Source organism: Phocoena sinus, chromosome 4 (assembly GCF_008692025.1).
Source record: "Phocoena sinus isolate mPhoSin1 chromosome 4, mPhoSin1.pri, whole genome shotgun sequence".
NCBI lineage: Eukaryota > Metazoa > Chordata > Mammalia > Artiodactyla > Phocoenidae > Phocoena > Phocoena sinus.
In genome coordinates, this window is record NC_045766.1 from 71,278,466 (window position 1) to 71,299,526 (window position 21,061).

The window sequence follows — 21,061 nt, forward strand, 5'->3', positions numbered from 1 at the left end:
CTACTCTGGAGAAGTCTGGCAGTTCCTCACACTTACTATATGACTGAGCTATTCCATGCGCAGGTATATATATACCCAAGAGATCTGAAAACATATATCCTCACAAAAAGTTGTAAATGAATGTTCACAGCGAATTATTCACAATAGCCAAAAAGTGGAAACTCAAATGTCCATCAACTAATGAATGAATGAACAAAATGTGGTATAGCCGTACAATGGAATATTATTCACCCATATAAAGGCATGAAGTACTGACACATGCTGCAACATGAACCTTAAAAACATTACGCTAAGCGAAAGAAGCCAGACACAAAAGGTCCGTTTATATGAAATGTTCAGAATAGGCAAATTTACAGAAAGCAGGTTAGTGGTTGCCAGGGCTGAGAGAAAAGGGGGAATGGGAATGACTGCTGATGCGTATGGAGTTTCTTTTTGGGGTGATGAAATGTTCTGGAATAACTGAACAACCTTGTGAATATATTAAAAACCACTGAATTGTATATTTTTGATATTAAGCAATCTGTCTACAAAGCCAATAATAAGATATATTTCTGATTCTAATGACATCATGAAAGAACTGTATTTCAATGATCTGTGACAATGTTACAGTAAGGGAGATCTCAAATTTTTCTAGTTTTGTTGAACTGTATATTTTATTTTATTATTATTATTATTATTTTTGTAGTACGCGGGCCTCTCACTGCTGTGGCCTCTCCCGTTGCGGAGCACAGGCTCCGGACACGCAGGCTCAGCGGCCATGGCTCACGGGCCCAGCCGCTCCGCGGCATGTGGGATCTTCCCGGACCGGGGCACGAACCCGTGTCCCCCGCATCGGCAGGCGCACTCTCAACCACTGCGCCACCAGGGAAGCCCCCGAACTGTATATTTTAAAAGGGTGAATTTCATGAGATGTGAATTACATCTCAGGTTTTTTTAACCGCAAGAAAATGTAATCATCTGTCTTTCAAAAGAATGACCTATTGGAAGAGAGAACAGTCAAGTAATCATAAACAATGACTGTTACCCAAAGCTGGACCACTTCATACATGCACTGAAGCCCCACAGCAAAATCACCCAGGTGTCAGTGTATTTCGTCTACATGATGATTGCTGGTCTTATGTTATGGGCTTTGCCTTATAATTTCAACAAATACCTGTGAAATTATCCAGAGTATACTGTACATGATACAATAATGCCATACAAAGGTCTTCCCTACAGATCCGTGACTAAAGCTTTCCATGAGAAACATGCACTGGTACACAAACTACTACAGCTGTGTTATGAGCATATTATAATTTAAAAGAGTTCCATTGCATTTGGTAAATTCTCCAAATTCTATAGTATAAAATGTCAGTCAATCTTTTCAAAGAGCCTCTCACTTCAGGATACATTTCTTTGATCACCTCTTTCCCAGACGGTCATAACTTAGTCAAAAGATTCCTTCTGGTCAAGGTTCCTGCTGCTGTGACATGCCGGAGAAGCTGCACAGCAATGTCACCTGTTTGTCATTAGCTTAATTGAGACAGCCAGCATCGAGGTCTTTACCCTCAGGCTCCTTTCAAGCCCCGACTGTGAGCTGAGGCTTTTCAAAGCCACTCACAGTTTTGCTCTTGCGGTAAAAGAAACTCTGCAAATTCAGAAGAGGTGTGCAAAGAGCTTTAACACTTTTCTTGTTAGCCCAGTCCTCAGCACACGCTCCTCCTGAAATCCAACAGTCTCTTTTAAGTGTGGAAAGCACGAGGCCTCCTTCTTGTGTCATCTGGAGACAAAGCAACCCAGCCTCGTGCTCTGAGGAGGCTGAAATTTGATGTACGAGGGGCAGATCCCCGAGGATGATTTCTTGGGTTGAATTAATATAGCTATCAATCAGTCGACTATAAAATATTACTGAGAGCCTAGAAAGTGCCAGGAACTGTGCTAAAAATATAATGGTGATGGAGGAGGAGGGAACACCTCTGTTTCCATTGTTTCGCACCATCCATATGGAGGACCCCCCTAACTTGACCAGCACTCCCCGCCTCCTGCCCCCTCCTCAGCCCTCCTTCCCGACCTGTGCACACTACCACCTCCCTTAGGGAAGGAAGAGAAACTGCTGTGATGGGCGAGTTTGGGAGGCAGGCTGCCCAATCCTCCTCTCCTCTCCTCTGGAATTAGCCTCCGAGAGACTGCCCTCCCTGCAAGGCGGCCAGCGGCTGTCCAGAGCTGCCTGTCCTTTCAGAAGTCTGTCTGGTCTGTACCCCAGGTTGGGAGGCACCTGTCCCTGTGTCTGTCACTCCCAACTCAGGCCAGAAATAGGGATGACATTTACGGGGCGGGGGGGGGGGGGGCTGTCCACTTCAGCAGATGAAGAAGGTAAGTAATGCTCTGCCCCCCATGGAGATGATACTCTAGTAGGGAGCGGCAGAATGCAAACTAGGAAACAGGGTAGTGACTTTCCAAACTTGCTTCCTGATGTCCAAAGAGCTCTTGCTATCACTTCCTTCAGCCCCTGCTCAGATGTCACCAAATCCGTGGGGCCTTCCCTGACCAGCTGTACAAAACAGCCCACAACTCCGCACCCCAACACAGGAACGCTCCCTGTGTCCTTATCCACCTTTACTTTTGTCTATACAATGGATCACGATCTGACTCACTCTACGTGGACAGGTTTGTTTGTTTAAAGTCGATCTCCCACACACCCCCAGAACCCCAGAATGGAAGCTCCATGAGGGCAGGGACTGGTTCTCTTCCTACTGGCACAGGCACCTAAAACAGGGCCTGGTGCCAGGGAAGCACCCAAGAACATCTGCTGAATCAATGAGCACATGAGTACCTGCTACAAACAAGGTGATGGGAAAGATAACGAGGGCTAGGGTGGCTGCTGCTTTAGAAAAGGGGTTCGGGGAAGGCCTTTCTGAGTCGTTACCATCTGAGTGATAACACAGTGACGGCACGAGAGAAGGAGCACAAGAGGCAATCCTGCCGTACCCCTGAGGGTGTCCGCACAGGGCTGGGTAAGCTCCCCCAGGCCTCTGCAAGGGGCTGGCCACCCCGAAAAGGAGAGAGGAGATGGCTACAGGGTCCCAGCAGTGCTGAGTCCCCAGAAGTCGGCAGAGTAGAACCGTGTTGTGAGGCTGGACTCAAAAACGGACGCATTAGCACTGGGCTCCCTGCACAATACAGCAAGGCTGCGTTTAATCCTTACCGCCCCGTGGGGGATGGGTGTTTCATCCTCATTTTACAGGAGGCCCGGGAGGCCCTGAGAGGCGAGGGGGGTTGCCCGCAGTCACCAGCGAGTAACTGGCCACTGGGGTTTAAACTCAGTGCTGTCTCCCTCCCTCAGGACCATGTTGTGCCCAACCCAGCAGGTTTAGCAACAGGACAGGCTGTACGTGGGGGTGATGCTAAGCGACACAGGTACCTGGGTGGCAGGGGGCTGTGCCTGTGCCCCCTCTGTGTCCCCTGCATTTGTGCATTCAGGGTCCAACACACAACAGGTGCTCAGTCATTCACAGGGCTTCGACATGCACGGTAGCCTCCTGAGGGAGATGACTGGTTGCCTACCCCAAAGCTTCCCCTCCTCTCCTTATTAACTATTTTTAATGGGAACTCTGCTTTGGTTCTTCCTCCATCCTGCGGCTGCAACACAGATGTGATGACTAAAGCTCTAGCAGCCATTCTGGCCCATGAGGACAAGGGCCACTCTGTGGGGATGGTAAAACAGAGCTGGAGGAGCCTAGGACCCTGATGATGTCATGAAGCTCCTGGGCCAGCCCGGAACGCCTCCTACCTCTGGACTCCATTTAGATGAGAAATAAAGCTCCATCTTGCTTAAGCTACCACTATGTGGGATTCCCATGGCATATTCTATCAAACTTTATGCAAAAGGAAGCCTTATGGAACACAAGTCTGGACCTAAGTTTTAGAAGGGTGAGATCCCACTGGACAGACAGAATGAGACAGTAGATGGCTCGGAAGCAAAGCGAGCAAAGCTCCAGGAGAAGGGACAGGGTCTCCTGCAGCTTAGTGGGGAAAGGCTGGACAAGGAAGCTGCAGCCAGCTGCTGTGGGGCTAGAATGTTGGAATGACCTGGATGACAGTGAGCCGGGAGCCAGGGGGTTCTGAGTGGTGTGATAAGAGCCCCATTTTAACAAGATGACAGCAGAGCCAGGACAGCCTGAATGAAAGGCAAATGCTCCCTGAAGGTCTACTATGTGTCAGGCATTGTGCTCACAGGGCAGGCTGCACAGGGGCAAGGATGCCTGAGCTCGGTCTGAAGGTGGGCAGGAAAGCATCAGGCCCTCCTGTATCCCTTTTACAGCAGGGACTTCCATGCCTGCTGCCACAGCCTCATACAAATTCAGATTTCCAGGCCCCATCAGGAGATTCTGACCCACAGGCTGGGGCAGGGTCCATGAGTCTGTATTTTGAATAACTGTCTCCAGGAGATTCTGATGCAGTTAGTCCGTAGACTTATTAAATGAGCTAGAAGCAGCTCCTATCCTGGTACCTCGAACATAACAGGTTTGGATGTTTATTAAATAAGTGAACAAATAATATATTTCCATACTGTTAGGAGAAAACAAACCAGTGGATTTTGAAAGACTTTCAATAATAATTCGAAACAAGATTTTTCTGGTTAACTGAATAGCTTTTTAGCTAGTATTTAATTAACCAAAATGTAATCTAAAGTCACTAGTAATATTCTATGATCAATTTCTGCAAACATTTTGGCTCCACCATTTCTGTGGCACTTGAAAATGGCCTGAGAAGAGACCTCTGAGTGTGAGCACGAGTCCTAGGCTGGCTCACTGCAGCCCTGCCCTGCATCCCGCACACCTGGCGGAGTCCCAGATCCCACCCTGAGGGAGGAAGAGCTTTCAGGCTGTCTCCAGACAGCCGGGTGGGCCAGGAGCTGCCTTCCTCTTCCCAAGGTGTTCTTACACACTTCAGGGCAACTCTCCCTGGGAGTGGACTGTTCTTTTACCTTATCTTACAAGAGAGAAGTGCTCCTTAAAGGCGGAACATGGTACAAAGAGAAAAACATTGGCCTAGGACTTGAGTCTAGCCCCCAGCCTTGTCAGTAACTCCCCAAGTGGCCTTAGGCAAGTTTCCTCACCTGGGTTGCTATATGCTCTTGAAAATCCCTTCCAGCTGTGATGCAACTGGGGTGAGAATTTCTAGTGTCATTCTTCCTAATTAATACTGAAAAAATAATTCTCATATAAGATGCACTCCCATATGTAAGACTTGATGCTCGCTGCTAGGCATACACTTAAGAGAGGTCAGGGTCCAAGCCCTTAAGGAGTTTACTGTCTAGCAAGGTAGACAAATAACTCATTCAATAATTACATAATGACAACTGTGAGAAATGTTACTAAGGAAAAGTCCTTGGTGTGATGAGAATGTACAATGGGGGCTCAGGAAAGGTTTACCAAGGAAATAACATTTATGCTGAGACCTGAAAGCAGAGTACCAGTTAAGGAAGAGGGGGGGTGGGGTGGGAGGTACTCCAGGTAGAGGGAAAGGCATGTGTGAAGTGGTACCAGAAGACACATTCCAAACCTGAGGAAGAATTAAATGACAACTAAAATGAGGCAAACCTTTTAGGACTGCATATTTAAAGAAAAAAATAAAACAAAAAGAGCAACTTTTGTCACAAACAGAAAACAGATTCACAAAAAATCATTCAAAAGGAACAGGAGCAATTTTAGCTAGAACTGATAAACCCTTATCTGAACACAGCCATCTGGCTGAAAGCCCCCAGACCCTCATTCCTCATGCCTCAGTAGGGGTGGTGTCAATTCCCTCAGGTCATCTGCAGCTGCCTCAGGCCTTGGGTGATGGCTATGGCTGTCAGAACTGGGCCCAGCAGAGGGAAGGAGTCAAAGCATGAAACACAGACTCCAAGAAGGGAAGCTGGCCCTGAGACTGGACCTGCCCTGGACAAGTATTTCTGGTTGCCCACTATGTGCCAGGCATAGGGATGGGAGATAAGACGTCGTAGAGTCTACAGCACCAGGGAGGTACACGAGGAAGAGGAAGATGTGCCTTTTGAATGGGGGTTCCTTGGACAGCTCCAAGGAAGGGATGGTATCCAAAGATGGGCAAGACTCGGCGACGCACACAGAAAGAGTATCCTGACAGTGGAATGAAAGAAGCAGAGGCATGTACGCTGGAAAGCACTGAGTTTGCAACAAGATACTGTGGCTGGAGCTCGAGAAGGGGACAGTAGAGCCCTAGCAATGGAGGAGATAGGCCTGAGTTGTGACCTCTGACTCAGAAAGTGAAGAGATGACATGCTGGTCTTCAAGGCAGTGTCTGGAGAGCCGGTCAAATCCCAGCTCTGCCCAGACTGGCCCTATGATCAAGGGCCCTTGGTTTTCTCCCTTGGACTAGCACAGAATTTCTCAAACATTAAAGTCCCAAGGACCACCTGGAACAGGTTGCCAGGCCCTACTTCCAGAGACGGCAATTAGGGCAAATGCGATGGGCCCCAGGCTGAAAAACCCCAGGTCAGACAGTGGGTGTCAAGGGCCTGGCCAGCCACAAGCTCCAGGACCTGGATTCTTGGCCTCCTGTACCATGGAATCCAGGCCCAGGTACCTCTCCCTGACTATGGTGGGTGTTCCAGATGGGCTCATTTGTTCTGGGCAGAGGACAGACTTTTGACGCTATGGGGGGAAGCTGGAAAGGAGAGCTGTGGAGGGCTGGGCACAGATTGTCCCCGAGTCTATGGACATTCCTGGGGGAAGGTGAAAACTAAGTAAAGAGTGGCCAAGGGCCCAGGAAGGAAGGAAGGACATTCTGGGTGAAAAGTATAGCTTATGTAAAGGCACATTCAGTACAGTTAAGATCTAAGGTGCACGTAGGGGGAAGACAAGAAGGTAGGCAGAAGAGGAGAGCCAGGGCCACAACACAGACAGCCCTACCAAGAAATTAGAACTTGATTCTGAAGACAACAAACAGCAGACCCCTGAACCCTGCAGGATCCTGGCATCAGCTCCCCTTAGTCACTCACTGGGCACAAACACATGGAACACTACTCTTGCCTCACCGCCCATCCCCCCACCATCAGGCTCCATCCTTTAGGATCACCTACTATTTCTATCCCAAAATCAGACCTTGGATTCCCTCTGTGCAACTGTTAGGTCAAAACGAGGCAAGCAATTTAACTGAGACCATTAACTCTAAGCTAGGAATCCAATCTCTGACAAGCAGAGCCAGGAGGTGAAGCGAGATGATGGGGATGCAGGTGGGTCCAGCCTAGGACAAGGTGACTAGCTCTGCTCTCCCCAGATCTTATCTGTACCTCCTGGGAGGAACCCGGTGCTTCTCTAAATGGGTTCAGGACCCTTGAGGGTAGGGGAGAAGGGGGCACACAGAGGAGATGAGATGGTTCACACTGGCTGGGTTTGGGCTTGACTAGTTCCGACTGAAATACCTTAGAGAAAATGAGCTATGAGAAATGTCACTGTAACCTGAACAATTCAAGCGGCCGAAGACCCTGTCCAGCAGACTATGCACCAGAAGCATATTGGTACGTTCAAATGACCTGCTCCATCCTCAAAAGTAAAAGTCTGAGGCGCTTCCCTGGTGGCACAGTGGTTAAGAAGCCGCCTGCCAATGCAGGAGACACGGGTTCGAGCCCTGGTCCGGGAAGATCCCACATGCCGCGGAGCAACTAAGCCCGTGAGCCACAACTACTGAAGCCCGCGCACCTGGAGCCCGTGTTCCCAACAAGAGAAGCCACCACAATAAGAAGCCTGCGCACCACAAGGAAGAGTAGCCCCCGCATCGCCGCAACCAGAGAAAAGCCCGCGCGCAGCAACGAAGACCCATCGCAGCCAAAAATAAAATAAACAAAATAAATTTATTTTTAAAAAAAGTCAAAGACTGAGAAGAATAAAAAGAGGGGCAGGCTCTGAAGGCACTGACTGCTGAATCCTGTAACGCTAGCAAAGACGGGGAGTGCCAGTTCTCAAGGAGGCCGCAGTTAAAGGGGGAGACGCGGTCAGGGTAGTCGGCTAACAACGAGGCTCCCGGACACGCCCCCGGACGACGCCTCCAGCGTGCTGTGAATGCACACTTCAGCCAGGGGGATCGGGTTGAGAGGTTAGGCTTCTACTGGCGTTGGCAGTGGGCAGCGCAACGAAGACACCTCCCTCCTGACCCCTGGAGCCTGGCCGGGCGCGCGCGCTGACCGAGCTACCCACCCGGAACCTCCGGCTGAGGCCCCGCTCACCTTGCACTTGAAGCCGGCGGCGGGCGGTAGCAGCTCCCGCAGCAGGGCCTTGGCCACCTCGCGGCTGGTCTCCTCGCTCACGAAGTGCAGGTTAAGCACCTCGTGCGCCTCGAACTTAGCGAGGCGCAACAGGGAGCGGATCGCGACGCGGGCCTTGGCCTGCAGCGCGGCATTGTGTTCCGCCTTGGTGAACATCATCAGCAGGTGGTAGTCCACCGGCCCGGCCCCGCCGCTCTCCAGGCTCTTGGCCTTAGCACCCGGGGCCGGCGCCACGGAGCCCTGCGCCAGCTCCGGCACCAGCGGCGAGGGCGCGGCAGGGGCTCCGGCGCGGGCCTCCTTCAGCCTCTTGGTGGCGCTGGAGAAGGTCTCCCGGCCGGAGCCGAGGTAGTAGAAGGCACAGACGGCAAGCGCCGCGGCCAGCAGCAGCGCGCAGTAGTGGGAGCGCACAGCGCCCAGACGCGCCATAGCCCGAGCGCATGGGGGCGCGCCTCGGAGGAGACCCATGCGCCACCCTCCCGCGGACAGGGCGGCCGGGGAGCCGCAGCGGAGAACAGTACCCCTGCAGCTACTTAGTAGCCCCGGCGGCGGGCGGCAGCCATGGCGGAGGCGGAGCCGCGCTACCAATCCGCGGGCGCTGATGCGCCGAGAGGCGGGGCCAGGGCTGCCCGGCAGCCGCTGGGTCCTAGGCTCAGAAGGATTACATCGGGGATGCGCCGCGGGTCCGCAGGAGCCGCCCCAGAGTGGTCAGAGAAGCCGGTGAGGACTCGGGCATACAAGCCAGCTGGCTGTACCGTCCGTGAAAAATGGCCCTCTTAAGTGCCCAGCCCCAGACGCTAGAAACCGAAGCTAAGACTTCGGTAGCAAAAAGACTAAACTGGACTCACAAAGAAAAATTTTCTCTATATACCTTTTCCACCCTAATTTCTTGAAGGCTTTAAGTCCTCTCCCCGACTCCTTTCACACCTTGGAGACTATCTGGGGCTAAAGAATTTAAACTAGCAACTCCCTCCCTATTCTCGGTGAAGTAGGATTGACACCAGAGGTGTAAATGTCCTGCTCACCTCACTTGGCACCTCTGAGGCGGACCAGAGGCAATCTAAAGGATACTTTTTTTTTTTTTAACTTTAACACTTTAAAAGAGGCTTAATATGTACCCGGTAGTTTTGCAAATTCTTAACTGAAGCATAACTGAGGTCACTTGCCCAGGGTCACACAGTGGCAGGTTTGACAATATAGCTGGACACTGCCAACTACATAAAAGCCCATTAACTTGAGTCTTCTGAGGACCAATGACACACTACAGTGTTTACGTAAACATGTACAAGTGGTCTGCATGCTTGAAAGAGGTGCAGGTGAAAACGCAGGCACAAATGCAATCACAAATTCTCTCACCCGTTTACTGTGCCATGCCATTATTTCTGAATGTGTGGTCCCCAGAACCACAATTCATCTCGTTTTTAACTCTTCTTCTTTTCAGTTGGAGCAACACTTCTCTGAAAAACCTTGGACCTCTAAAGAGTGCTTAGCAACAAGTTCAATACATGCTACTCACCTTGGGGGGTGGGGAACAATAGCAGAATTATCTCACTTTAGTAACAGGTATTACTTTAGTTCATTTAATCCACACAGCTGTAAGAGGTAGAGGTATTATTTGCTTATTTGCACTTTACAATTGAGGAAATTGAGATTTAGAGAAGTGAACTGCCCAAATCTAGTTGGCTAGTAAATAATGGATCCCCACTCAAGCCATACCACTTCCAAAGCCCAAACTTCCAGCCAAGATTAGCACTGAAAGTGATAACTCAGACTCTGAGTTGAGTGTATTTTACCACAAGCTTCAGCAGATGACATTGTGGTTAAGAGAGCTGGATTTGGGCACGTGCAGGGGGAAGCAAGATGGCAGAGTAGGAAGACCCTGAGCACAGCTGCTCCCACAGGCACCAGAGAGCTGGATTTACAGCTAACTAGGAGTTGTTAGACTTCAAGGGAGGTAATCTCTCTGAGCTGCAGTCACACCCCTATGTAACATGGGGCTAATATTAGTACTTATGCCTCATAGGGTTATGAGAGATAATAGATAAAAAGCAGTTAGAATAGTGTCTGACACTTAGTAAACAATAAATATAAACTATGCTAGAAACACCAAACTCTAAAACAAAGTCTAAATACCCAACAAGTACAAAATACAGTTTAGCAATCATAGCTTTTCTAGAGTGTTTACAAATTCTAAACCCCAAATATCCATTAAGACTTTATTACATGTACCACAGAATCTCCACCACTGTGTGCTACCATTGTATTATTACATTCTAATTATTGTTCATTAATAAGGGAGAAATAATTCTGGAATTTTACCTTTTAGTCCACCCACCTACACGATCAATAAGGTGGATTTTTCCTCTGCCATTTATTCTGGAATTTATTCAACAAATATATTTTTTCAGACCTTTATAAGATCACTACTCCTGGAATTTATGGATAACAAATGAAGAACAAGATAATTTAAATTTTACATAGGAAGTCAGTAGACACAGGAAAATACTCAAGAGACTGGTCTTTTCTCCAAGCTTCTTCATCCTCAATTCTTTGACCATAAAGAAAAATTAATGTGTTATGTGAATCAGCAGGATGACGGTAAAATGTTTATTGGAGGCTTGAGCTGGGATACAAGCAAGAAAGATCTGACTGAATATTTGTCTCGATTTGGAGAAGTTGTAGACTGCACAATGAAAACACATCCAGTCACTGGAAGATCAAGAGGATTTGGATTTGTGCATTTCAAAGATGCTGCTAGTGTTGATAAGGTTTTGAAACTGAAAGAACACAAGCTGGATGGCAAATTGATAGACCCTAAAAGGGCCAAAGCTTGGGGAAGGAACCCCCCAAAAAGGTTTTTGTGGGTGGATTGAACCCAGATACTTTGGAAGAACAAATTAAAGAATATTTTGGAGACTTTGGAGAGATTGAAAATATTGAACTTCCCATGGATACAAAAACAAATGAAAGAAGAGGATTTTGTTTTATTACATATACAGACGGAGAGCCAGTAAAGAAATTGGTAGAAAGCAGATATCAAATTGGTTCTGGGAAGTGTGAAATCAAAGTTGCACAACCCAAAGAGGTATATAGGCAGCAACAGCAACAACAAAAAGGAGGAAGAGGTGCTGCAGCTGGTGGACAAGGAGGTACTAGGGGTCATGGCCAAGGTCAGGGCCAAAACTGGAACCAAGGATTTAATAACTATTATGATCAAGGATATGGAAATTACAATAGTGCTTATGGTGGTGATCAAAACTATAGTGGCTATGGCGGCTATGGTTATACTGGGTATAACTATGGGAACTATGGATATGCACGGATATGCAGACTACAGTGGCCAACAGAGCACTTATGGCAAGGCATCTCGAGGGGATGGCAATCACCAAAATAATTACCAGCCATATTAAAAAGGGACGTTGGAGAAAACAGGAAGAGATTGCTAAAGCAACCCATCTTGCAAGGACAACATTGAAGTTTGGTCTTCTATTGATCTAAGATGATTATTTTGTAAAAGACTTTCTAGTGTACAAGACACAACTGTGTCCAACTGCATGTAGCCGCCAATTAGTTTTGTTTTTACTTTTTTTTGCTGTGTTATGACTCGATGTGGATTTGTGTTTATACAAATTTTATTTGTATGATTTCATGTTAAACCTCAAATAAATGCGATTGTTTTTCTGAGTCAGGTACTAAATATCTCTGTAAAAGTGTAATTTTAAATAAGTGATAATTAAGGTACAATTTTGTAGGGAGTGTTGATACAGGGAGAAACTGTGGTCCTTTACTAACCAGCTACAGTGTCTACTCTGTTCCCCATATTTGTTAGATGTATTCTGTCTTCTAAGGCTTCATTTCCCTGTTAACTGAGGTTTCCACGTAACTTTGTTTTCTCTCTGTATATCTGGAGCCTTTGTCATGAAAGTTTCTGTGGCTTAGTTATAGTGTGTGATTAGTGGAAGTTTTCTAGTAGACCGTAAGTCTTCTGGTTATATTTTGAAAAGTAGCTTTTTAATGGCACAAAGCATGCTGTTAGCTCCTTTTATGAATAGAAAATATTTTGCTTTGTTCTTGTCTCTGGGAAGGCATTTGTTATGACTTGCTGTATTCAGTGGTCTGCTGGAAAGAGCTTTGGCTAATCATAATAGCATAACTTTGTTTTCTTGATTAAAATGTCTAGATATACCCAGGGGAAAAAAACACTTGAACTGTGTTACAGGAGCTACAGTTTAAGAATATCAGATGTAGTTACATTTAACACAAGGATTTTGGCAAATAGGTAAGAAGTTATTAAAGTCTGAACAAGTTAGATTAAAATATTTGAAGTAGCGGCTGAGTAACTAAAGTAGTTGTACACTATTCTGTTGGTGTTATGTCACAGCAAGCACCAAACTGAACAAAATGTTTTCTGTCGGGGCATTTTTAGGAAGCTATATTGGGTGTTAGCTGATGTGGTGTGAGTTCTTAGAAAAAGTCATGGTAGTTTGTTTCATCATTTTTAGCGCAGTTAGTGCATGAGCTGGGTAGTTAAGCATATCCATATTCAGACATAAGGAATAGTGGGGAAAGGTATCCCTTAAATCTTATATAAATGCAAATCTAAGTGTGACCAACTCATGTCATTACAACAGATCTTCCTGGTGCATTAAAAAGAAAAACAGTTTTAGCTATAGATTTTGTAGGATGACCTGGGTAAATTCCATTTTGAATTTTACATTGTGTAGTTACTGAATTTAAGGTCTCTGTTTTTGTTTCTGTGGTTCCATGTTAGCCATTAGGATTGGCATACATGTTAACGTGTGGAATAGCTGACCTCACCTTCAACCAAGTGTAATTTTTTTATGCTAATGAACCTGCCTTTTTTATCTGGTGCCTGCAACTTTCTTTGTTCCAATGATGTTTGTACTCACTGGGCAATCAAGTTATGCTTTCGGCCTTCTTTTGCTCCTGTTTTGCTCTTTGATCTTACACCTAGGCCAAGTACCAATGCTGACTATTGCAAAGGACTGTTTAATTCTTTCAACATGCAACCTTAGGGAACAGAAAGGAGATTTTCATTTTAAGCTATGTTGTCAGTCAGTAGATACAGTGTCTTTAGGGCAGTGAATCCTGTAAATTCAAATTTATGATTAGATGACAAGTTGACATTGAGATTGTCCTTTCCCTTATCAAAAATGAATAAAGTCTTTTTAAACAAAAAGAGAAAGTATGTAGTGTGTCAGATGTTATGCGCTATTTTCTCAGCTTAAAATAGATATATCTGGGTGTATAACAATATGACTAAATAGACAAGAACTTGGTCGGCAAGTGACCCTTCAGTTCTAACTTTAACTGTGGTCAAGTTCTCTGACTTCTAGCCAGGGGAGATGGTTTTTCCTGTTGTATGATTTCTACATCTGTAATGTAACATAGAAATCTGATCGTTTAGCAGGCTTTTTTCTTTACTGACCACTACCCAATATTGTCAAAGATACAGAGAAAAAGACACTCCTCTACAGTAGATGGGGGTGTGTATATTGACACAACTTTCCTGGAGGGAACTCTGGCAATACTAAAATCTTTCTAAGAGAACTTTCAGTTCTCTCTCCTATCCAGATGAATGTTTCTTTCTGAGACAAGGGTCTCAAATTTTGATTGGCATTGGAAACCACGGGGAGCTTGGTAAAAACACAATGGCTCAGGCCCTATTATCTTCAGTGAGCCTGGGCCTCGACGGTGATTCTTTTACAAGCCAAAGTTTGAAAAGTACTGCCCTAGCTCTTCAGGGAGCCAACCGCTCGGGCTTCAGACCTTGGCTTAGATGTCACTGCCTTGAGGAATGGTCTCTAAACACCAACGCGTCCAGTGTCCAGAGGAGGCACCATCCTCAGGGATCCCATGAGGGCCACCTATGAACTGCCCAGTCCTATCTTTCTCCACTGCAAGAAGGCAAGACTTCAAGAGAACAGGTAGTGTGTCTTTTTTTTTTTTTTAACCGTAGTATCCCCAGTACCTAACACAGTGCCTGACTCATTGAATGAGCCTCAAAAATATACCCACCCATTGTGAACCAGCATTTTCACATCTAGGAATTCATCCTAAGGAAATAAGGAAGAATGTACTCAAATATTTAGCCATAAGGGTAATGAAGAACTAGGTTTATGATGACAAGATATTGAAATCAAATGTTCATCAGTAAAGTGAAACTAAAATAAAGATGCTGTCATTAAAAGTGATGTATTCAACAAACTATAAGGGAAATTTTTTAAAGTGATAAATAGAAGAACCTATAGAGACTCAAGAGATATATTAGCCAATTGCAATGAATGGAACTTACATGAATTCTGATTTGAAAAATCTTTTTTTAAAGAACACACTTAAGACATTGGGAAAATTTGAATATTGACTACATAGTTTCATATTTTAAGGAAGGTGATATGATTTTTTTAAAACAGTCTTTTTCCCCCTTTATGTTTTTAACTTTTTATTTTATATTGGAGGAGAGCTGATTAACAATGTTGTGTTAGTTTCAGGTGTACAGCAAAGTGATTCAGTTATACATATACATGTATCTATTCTTTTTCGGATTCTTTTCCCATTTAGGTTGTTACATAATATTGAGCAGTGTTCCCTGCAGTTACACAGTAGGTCCCTGCTGGTGATCTGTTTTAAATTTAGCCACGTGTACAAGTCAGTCCCAAACTCCCTAATTAACGTCAACCCCCCACCACCCTTCCCCTCTGGTAACCCTAAGTTTGTTCTGTTTTCTGTTTTGTAAATAAGTTCATTTGTATCATTTTTTTAAGATTCTGCGTAATAAGCGCTATCATACGATATTTAGAGACATACTCAACGATTTGTTGAAATGTCTGGCATTTGGTTTACAAAAAATGAGGAAGAGGAAAAATGGGTGGGAGTATAGATAAAACAATGTGAGCCATGAGCTAACAGCTACTGAAGTTACTGTCTCTACTTTTGTACATGTTTGAAAGTTTCCATAACAAAAACATTTAAAGAAATCCTTCCCAAAGTGATGCAGATTACTTAAGGACTTAGAAACTTGTTCCTCACTTATTAAGTGAAAGAAGCAGTTGGCAAATCAGTATGATCCCATTGTATATAAATATAATACATACACCCAAAGGTCTAGAAGGGTATATACCAAAGAAGTAACAGCTTGCCCCGTACTTGGTAACTGTCAAATAGAACTTCCTAGGATGACTATGCTCTGTTATCTGCCCTGTTCAAAACAGTAGTCACTGGGCACATGGCTAGTCAGCTCTTAAATGTGGCAATTCCACAGATGAACTGAACTCTTAATTTTGTCTAATTTTAATTAAATTTCAATAGCCACATGTAGCTAGTAGCTACCATCTACTAGCCACACGTGAACATCACAGGCAGGTGACGGAATTAGGATGGAATTCTTTTTACTTATCATTACTTGAACATTTTTCGAGGATGAAAAAGCACTGTTTTGTAATAACGAAAAGTAGGCTGTTTTCATTGAAAACATTTACTGTCAGTTTGGATTCTCTTTGTCAAACAACTATTATGAAAATGAAATGAAGTGGAATAAAGCAAATTACATAGAAAAGTTTTAAGTGTCTGCTTTCAACTAACTTTTAAAGGAAAGGCAAAAGCAGGCAATTCACTTCCAGGTCTGTTCTTTCAAGCCTCTATTCCTTCAATCTCATTTCATGCAAAAACATGTTGTTTGTTTGTTTACTAAAAGGATTGAGTGTAAATGTGTTGCCTAGATTAGAAACTTCAACAGATATCTCAATCGTAATAGAAAAAAATTAGAGCTACAGCAAAAAAGGCCTTTTGTGGTGTTTAGCTAATGAACTGGGAGCCATACAGCTCTGTGATCAGGCAGAAGAAAATATTTAAAAGATCAAAATGGATTTCATGGTTGAAGCAATCAGCAAATAGGATCAATCTGGACCAGTGTGACAGAGTTAGAAAGGAATACAGGACCTTAAACATGACAGTTGTTAACAGGTATGTCTGCAATTGTAGTTCACAATAAAGTGGAAGTCTGAGCATAATAGAACTACGCCAGAGGTGAGATTTTTATTGACTTGACATAATTTCTTGGCATACAAAGAGTTTAATCAGGTATAATATTTACAATTCTTACATAATATACATTTTAGAATAACTATAAAGATAATGTACTTTGTTCCATTTACAGTGACATCCTACAGTAAAACTACATTCATGAATTAGATACAAATAAATCCTCTACACACTAATAAAAAGTAAATGGATTGTTGGTTATACATTCTTTAAAATATACCTTTTCACAGGTAGCAGGAAATATTACATGTAATAAGTCTTTATGACTGGAATGATCCAGAAATATCACAAAGCACGAGTAAACACATATAGAAAAGTAGCTCATCACTTCCAAAAGTTAACCTTTAGCCTTTGTGTAAAATAAATGGTGCCAACATTCTTTATAATGTAGCGAGCTTTCCCTGTTTAAAATGAACACCCAAAAGGTGGGAGGTGTGTTGAGGAAAAATAAGAAAATCTAGTACATAAGATAGTGAAAAGAGCAGTGTAGAGAAAAGTTTACTTAATCAAACCTTACTTCCCTCCCCCCATTACCTTATTTTAGTAGATAAATTTATGTAAATAGAAAAGGATGCCCCCCAAATCATATTTATAGATGTCAGGATTTGGCCAAACTGAATCCATGCCCCTTTTAGTTGTCTTCATTTAGAAGCATCAAGAAATTGATAAGCATATGTGAATTCGAATTGCCTTTACAACGTTTTGCCTTCATCAATGTTTGTTATTGCAAACATATAAAATTCCCTACAATTTAACGTATTTAAACCCTAATCTATTCCTTCAAAGTAATTTTATATCCAGGTTCTCCAGAATACTTGGAGTCTTCGTTATCAAAGCACAAGGAAAGCTGGCAGTCATTATCCAATTTTGCTGCTTTACAATGATTTCAAATCATTTCATGATATGAGTAAAGTGCCTCTGACTACTAGTCAGACAGGGGTTCTGGTGTCAGCTACGCCACCAACCAACAAACCAGTGACCTGCTCTGTAAAACAAGAGGAGCAGCCCAGGATCAAAGAAGAGACACTGTTGGTGCTCTTAGATTAAGATCTCAGAAGTCCTACTGTGAGTAACGGCAAAGCACACTGTGAGCAGATGTGAGCAGCGGAACAGTACACCAAGGGATGCTGTTACGGAACACCTTGTTTCGTCCCACTCATTTTATTTGTGAGGAGCTCTGAATCCAGTAAGAGTAGTAAGCAACTAGTCAGTGCTCTTTCCACTATATCATGCAGGTCTGAAGTCATTCTGAACAGACAATTCTATAAAAATATAGCATTTTTCCAGCTCATGTCCATAGTCGAAAGTGCTATCAAACAGGAAAGTTAATTCCACAATATAAGAGTGATATGGGAATGTCTTATTCAAAATGGATAGTAAATTTAATCTTAAATACAATTTGGTTTATCGTGACCCCACTTCACATGTGTAAAATTATATTTTTAAAATACTGCTTTAACACATCACAAACTTAAGGTGTCCAGACTGTGAAAGTATAAGTTTTTTTCAAAATGCACCCATGAAGAACCAAAATAATATTCCAAATAAAATCTGTATGTTTTACAAAGTAAACACTAAAGTTGATTAAAATCTACAAAGACCAGTATAAATTAGGTAAACAATGTAATATAGTGAATCCCTGGAAATTTCTGAATTTCTAAGGATTGTACCAAAGGTAATTTTTAAAACCTTAGAAATCTTAAACATGTAAGTGTTACAATGAAAAAACTGCAAATAACTACGCAATTACCTTTAGTCTAGTTCTAACATGAAACTGTATTTTATGAATTCCTCATAGTACTGCTATTCTTATTTTCAGATTACTCTAACTTTTAAGTTAATGAGTTAATGGAATAATGACAAGGAATCAGAAACTAATACCAGCAGATCAGTGAGGGAATGAAAACAAAGGACAGTCAAATTGATTTCTGAAGCCCAAGAGTATGACTAACGTTGTTTAAACTATAATTTATCATATGATACTGAATAATTCACAGCATAATGAAACTAAGATTTGTTACATACTACAGAAAGGCTATTAGTTGACACAGCTAATTCACCTTGGTTAAGAGCCAACCTACTCTGTAACCACTTGTAACCATTAATTTACTTTAAAACCTTGCTGTTACTCCTGCATCATTTCTGCCAAATTTAATCAAAATTGGGCCTCCGCATATTCAAGAAGTCAAGCCACAGAAGTCTATTTTTGTATGTACAGGCTCCCTGTACTGTTAAAGATTTCACTTTCTCTGAAGATATTCAGAACCATGATCTTTTAGTGTACTTCAAATACATCTCTAACAATTAAATTTAAGTAGACATTAATTACTGCCACATTAACAACTCATGACTGAAGCCACAGGAGTTAAGAGTATGATCAAGAATTGCTTTTACAACCAGAGATCCCAGAAGTGATCTGAAGACCAAAGGCTGGATCCAAAAGGTAAACTGCCTAGGCTTCCTCAGATAAAGGTCAGATGAATCCCTAGGAGCAAAACAGGAATAGGCACTACAAAGGAAAAGCGAGGCTCTCTTTTCTCTTTTTTTCTTTTCTTCCTTTCTTTGTTTCTTTCTTTTCTCAACATATTTCCTTCTCCTTGAGATTTTCGGACAATTAATTTCAAAGTACACTAATAAAAATGCTACAAATGAGACTTTTGCAAAGCCCGGTGACCTGTGACTCTGAGGTGAAACAGGAAAGATTTAAGGTTCCTGGTATTGTTGCAATTAAAATACAAGGCTTTGGAAGTTAGCATTTCCTTAGAAATAATCCCTAAATATATTTGTATCCTTATCTAATACACAGCAATTATTACTAAATAAGCATTATATGCATGCAATTTGGCCAAACAAATATGGAACCTTTTCTGTGATACGAATTTATGTCAGTATAATTCCTGTTTAGACATTCTGATTTGATGTTCAGTCAACTTAGAAAACTCTACTTACTGGTGGGAAAATGTCAGAAAATTTATTATCTACCCAATGAAATATAATTTCTGTACTCATTTGGCAACTCAAGTTTAAAAACCTCTCATTTAGAAACTGAGTATCAATAATATTACTTACATGTAACTTGAAAAAGAAAGTTAAACTTAATTATGACAATATCAGAAAGAAACCATAAGGCAAATTACTTATTTTATACTCCTGACAAGATATGTCAATCAAAGATAGAATCAGACTAATCTGTAGCATGTACCTGGAAAATTAGTATACCCATAATATTTTGGAATTCAAGGGTCTGTGATTCATGTAACTAAATACTAAAGCTATATAGATGCTATAATTTAAAAGAATGTATACCGTGTACAACAAGTACACAGGAGATGTTAGAAGAATTAAAAAGCCATTTATTGCTGTATATTTTAGTACAAACTAAAAAAACTTGAGTCTTTTTTACTCCTTTTACAGAGATATTTTTCCTTTCACTAGGAGCAACAGCAAAAATGTATCTGGAAAAGGACACATTTCAAATATAAAAATGTTCTACATTATTTTATAAGTCAACTTTTCCTTTGATAGTTACAACTGATGAAAGCATAATTTTGCAACATTCAAGTAACCTTTGAAACACAGTTTTGTTACATCAATAAATTTGTCAAGGTTTTAGGAAATCAACTAAACAATGAAGAACTACAACTTCTATGAGATTCTTTTGGTAATTAAAAAAAAACTATTGTCAAGGGTTGTTTTTTTTTTTCCTTCATAAAATGGAATAAATCTAAAGGACTGAGTTATGTCAATCTGTACAGCCACTGTATGTACGTTAAAGTACTGGACAATAACTGAGGAATATAACTGCATTTTTGAGCAAATGGGGGGGCATATATTCTCTAGTTCTAATAATTAAATTACATATTGTGTATATGACAGCTAGGCTACCAAGAAACAAACAAACAAACAGAAAAAAACTATTTCTGAATCACCAACATCAGGGAAGCTAAAGCAAAGACATATTCTCAAGTCAGGCAGGAGGACATCAGGCTCCCACTCGATGCCGATATGCTTGATTGAACGATCCTGGGCACAGTGCACAGAAGAAAAAATTCAATGCTACCACCCACTGGGAAAAAAAGATTATTTTGTCTAAACTCTTAGCATCTTGTAAACTAGAGATGGCCTAAGTCTAGATTTAAATTTTAATCTATAAAAAATAGCCCTTTAAACAGGCTTTAAAAAATTTTTTTAATAAAAGAAGTCTTAAAGTAGGTTCCTCTCCCAACTACTAGAGATCTATGTTTTGATTTATAAAAATATCAATGAACGGGTACCTTTTTCCCAAACAACTCAATAGCTACTAAAAGTAAGTAAGTAGAATTAAAGAAGTAAAAAGCTGTGAGCTTTCAGATGTATACTTGAGGGAGTCACCAGATTTACTATTTTCCCCTTCTTAAAAAAATTCAAAATTTCTGTGAATCTTGCTGGAAACGATTTAGTTTCTCTGGATTATTGGATGCCATTTGGGAGAAATCACGAAAAATATCCTGGTAAGTTTCATCACCTGCATGAAAGTAAAATGAGGAGATTTTTAAAATTTACACAATTGAAAGTATTAATAAACAACATTCATTTTTACGACTAGTAACTATTTTATAATTCATTACATTAAAATTTTGTTCAGATGAGCATTTTTGGAAGAAAAAAGACCAACTAAATATAAGTGTTGGAAAAGTATACAGTGGAAGAAAAAAAAAAAAACTATACCTGAAAAAAGCACCTCAGATGCAGCCACAGAGG

At 42.4% G+C, this 21,061-nt stretch overlaps 3 protein-coding genes across 7 annotated transcripts in view; 1 reads left to right on the plus strand and 2 right to left on the minus strand.

The window, feature by feature from the left end:
- Positions 1-10,851, minus strand: part of XXYLT1 (xyloside xylosyltransferase 1) — a 193,297-nt gene extending 182,446 nt beyond the window's left edge. Inside the window, exon 1 of the mRNA XM_032631413.1 lies at positions 8,225-10,851. Coding sequence (XP_032487304.1) covers positions 8,225-8,728 — 504 coding nt within the window. The 5' untranslated portion in view covers positions 8,729-10,851. The remainder of the gene's footprint in view (positions 1-8,224) is intronic.
- Positions 10,849-11,694, plus strand: LOC116753544 (heterogeneous nuclear ribonucleoprotein D-like). The gene is given in 3 exon segments (XM_032631416.1): positions 10,849-11,089; positions 11,092-11,575; positions 11,577-11,694. Coding segments are annotated over 3 exon segments (804 nt in total). The 5' UTR covers positions 10,849-10,863; the 3' UTR covers positions 11,671-11,694.
- A 4,593-nt stretch (positions 11,695-16,287) lies between these two features.
- Positions 16,288-21,061, minus strand: part of ACAP2 (ArfGAP with coiled-coil, ankyrin repeat and PH domains 2) — a 158,481-nt gene continuing 153,707 nt past the window's right edge. For all 5 annotated transcript variants that reach the window (XM_032629593.1, XM_032629590.1, XM_032629589.1 and 2 more), the window contains one exon: positions 16,288-20,825. In XM_032629593.1, the coding sequence (XP_032485484.1) occupies positions 20,725-20,825 (101 nt within the window). In that variant the 3' untranslated portion in view covers positions 16,288-20,724. The remainder of the gene's footprint in view (positions 20,826-21,061) is intronic.